The sequence below is a fragment of the Dipteris shenzhenensis genome, chromosome 25 (genome assembly GCF_047967505.1).
Source record: "Dipteris shenzhenensis isolate YYH24624 ecotype China chromosome 25, Dip_SZ_1.0, whole genome shotgun sequence".
Classification (NCBI taxonomy): domain Eukaryota; kingdom Viridiplantae; phylum Streptophyta; class Polypodiopsida; order Gleicheniales; family Dipteridaceae; genus Dipteris; species Dipteris shenzhenensis.
In genome coordinates, this window is record NC_141620.1 from 31,835,464 (window position 1) to 31,837,944 (window position 2,481).

The 2,481-nt window shown below is 48.4% G+C and overlaps 1 protein-coding gene across 1 annotated transcript; it reads left to right on the forward strand.

Moving 5' to 3' along the window:
• The first annotated feature begins 359 nt into the window (after positions 1–359).
• Positions 360–1,655, forward strand: LOC147885758 (uncharacterized). The gene has a single exon (XM_087396210.1). It carries the CDS (start codon positions 360–362, stop codon positions 1,449–1,451), a length of 1,092 nt encoding a protein of 363 aa, XP_087252336.1. The 3' UTR covers positions 1,452–1,655.
• The last annotated feature ends 826 nt before the right edge of the window (positions 1,656–2,481 follow it).

Sequence of the window (2,481 nt, forward strand, 5' to 3'; positions counted from 1 at the left end):
GTTGACTCCTCCCTCGCCGGCCTCCTCCTTGTCCTTCCTTTTCTTTCTCACACATGCCTTCCCCTGCCCGTGATTCACGAGGTTTTCGAGCATCGTTTCGACCCACTGCCGCCCGCACATTTATATTTTCTCCCAGCCTCGATTTGTGGCTCTTTGTGAGGTATTATTCCGGCCCTCGACGTGTTCCTTGCGGCTCCTGTCATTTCGCCACGCCAAATAGTGCAAGACACAAGAGTATCGGGCAAGCAACAGATGCAAACAACTACATAATCACTCTAGGCATGCGCACTCGCAGAGGCCTATAGCTCCTGCAGCCTGCGTTTCACGTTCCTAGTGCGAGCTACTTGGGATCCTTAAACATGAGTGCCCCAGTGCCCCAGTTTGAGCACCGGTCATCCAGAATGACCGGCATGGGATACGTAGTGCCCTCCGCTTGGAATAAACGTGTAGGATCGATTAAGCTCGAAGACACGGGAGAGGAGAATTTCTCCTCCCTTCAGGAGTCTGAATTCAATTTCAGTTCTACCTTTTCTGAGGCGGAGCAGGGACCTTTCTCCCCTGGTCGCATGTCTTCTGCAGATGAGCTGTTCTATAACGGCAGAATCCGCACATTACGACCTGCCAATCAGATCCAGGCAATAAGCGTCTACGAAGAGCAAGCTGTGATAGGGCGAGTAGAGGTGCATGAGAACTGGGGATTTCGACCCACGTATTACACGAGTATGTCCGCGCCAGCGTCCCCTCTGCAGGCACCAGGAGGCGACTTTGCGTATAGGTATTCTAGCCCCCATTATTCTTCTGCAGTCCACGATCGGAGGGAGGAACGAGGGATATTACAAGAGGCGCCTCCACATAAGCGCACTGCAATTCTTAATCATTCTGTTTCGCCAGAGCAGAGCAGCAATGTATTCTACAAAGTCTCCCCGTTGAGTAGGGTGATCAGCGTAGAAACGATCCCGGACGAATCGACTGTTACCGAGGACGCCGAAGCAACGAAGCCAGAGGCCAACGCCAGACGATCAGCCAAGAGTAGGAGAACATTGAAAGATTTGCTGAAAGAAGACGTTTGGACGCAGTTGAAGAAGCTCAACAAAGCGGCACGAGAATCAGAGGCGTTCGGAGAGAGCAAGACAATTAAAGCTGAAACCGTTGCTGCAACAACAGGGACCGGGAGGGAACAAGCACATCGGGCGATTGTCCCTCCGCCATGGCGATCGAGGGATCCTTTGGGACCAGGCGATCCTCCGCAATGGAGCGGACCATTATCCCCTCATCACCGCCACTATGTTGCTCAGAGGGCACAAGCTGCGAGGATGAAAAAGAAGACCTCTTTGCCATACCGGCAAGGAGTTTTGGGTTGCCTCGGCTTCCGATCCACCAGAGTGCTGTCAAGCCACTATCCTCTGTATGATCATCGCGGAGCTCTCAAGCCCACTACAACCGTCCACTAACGAGTTTGGGATTTGCAAACAGTTAAAGCTAGGTGTCGATTATCGGTTGCAATTCTCGCACATCTTCTTCTGACAGCATTGGGCCTTGCCGATTCCATCCCACGCACAGTTCTCGAATCGCTCCGTTTATTACCCAGTAACTTTGATTGTGCACTATCCCTTGAGTTTCGGTTGGCTTTTACTTTCTTTACTGTTATCCACGTCGCTTCCCTCTTCCTGTATAATTGATCTTCTCCGAGGATCCTCGGCCCCTCCTCGAGTGCGATGTATACTATCTTACATAGGAGAGAATGGTTCAATCGCTGCCAATGATCTTAGTGGGAGTCATCCCTGTAAAAAAATATATTCTTGTTTTATCCGCCTGTTTTTTGTGTGTGTTTGGAACTTGGAATCTCATACCGTGCTTCATCTAGCGACCGGATCCAAAAGCCCTTTATGATTCTCACTTGTGAAATTGCCGTTGCAATATTGATGGCTTTGAGTCTCTGCTGTGATGCAGCGGCAAGTTGGTGCAAATGTGTGTTGAAAAGGCGGACAGCTTATGATCGTAGGAGGAAATTAGCTTTATGGTCGTAGCCTAGGGTGCTATGTCAATTTAGGGAAAATCGTGAGCTCAAGGAAAATGTTATTCATGTTCGGTGTTGTATTAGCTCTACCGAATTAGGAAAAATTCAGCTACCGCGCACTAAGAAAATTTGAAGAAATCACATCAGGGATTTAAACGTTTTTTCACTCCTCAAGGTCGCACCTAGTCCTCATGACGGCGCCTTTCAATATCATTTACATGGTTGGACATGCTATTTTCTTGTTTTTCACGTCTCATACGTCAGTATCAAGAAATATGCATTGGCCTGCTCCTATTCATGTGCCTTTTCGGATGAGTGTGATACTTTGCACACACTTTAACCTTATTTACTTAAAGGCCCATGCAAAGTATTATGCCTATTGGACACCATTTGCACCATTGGGCAAATTTATTTTCTTGTTTTCCACCTCTTTTCCACTGTGTACTATCATACCTGAGTATCAA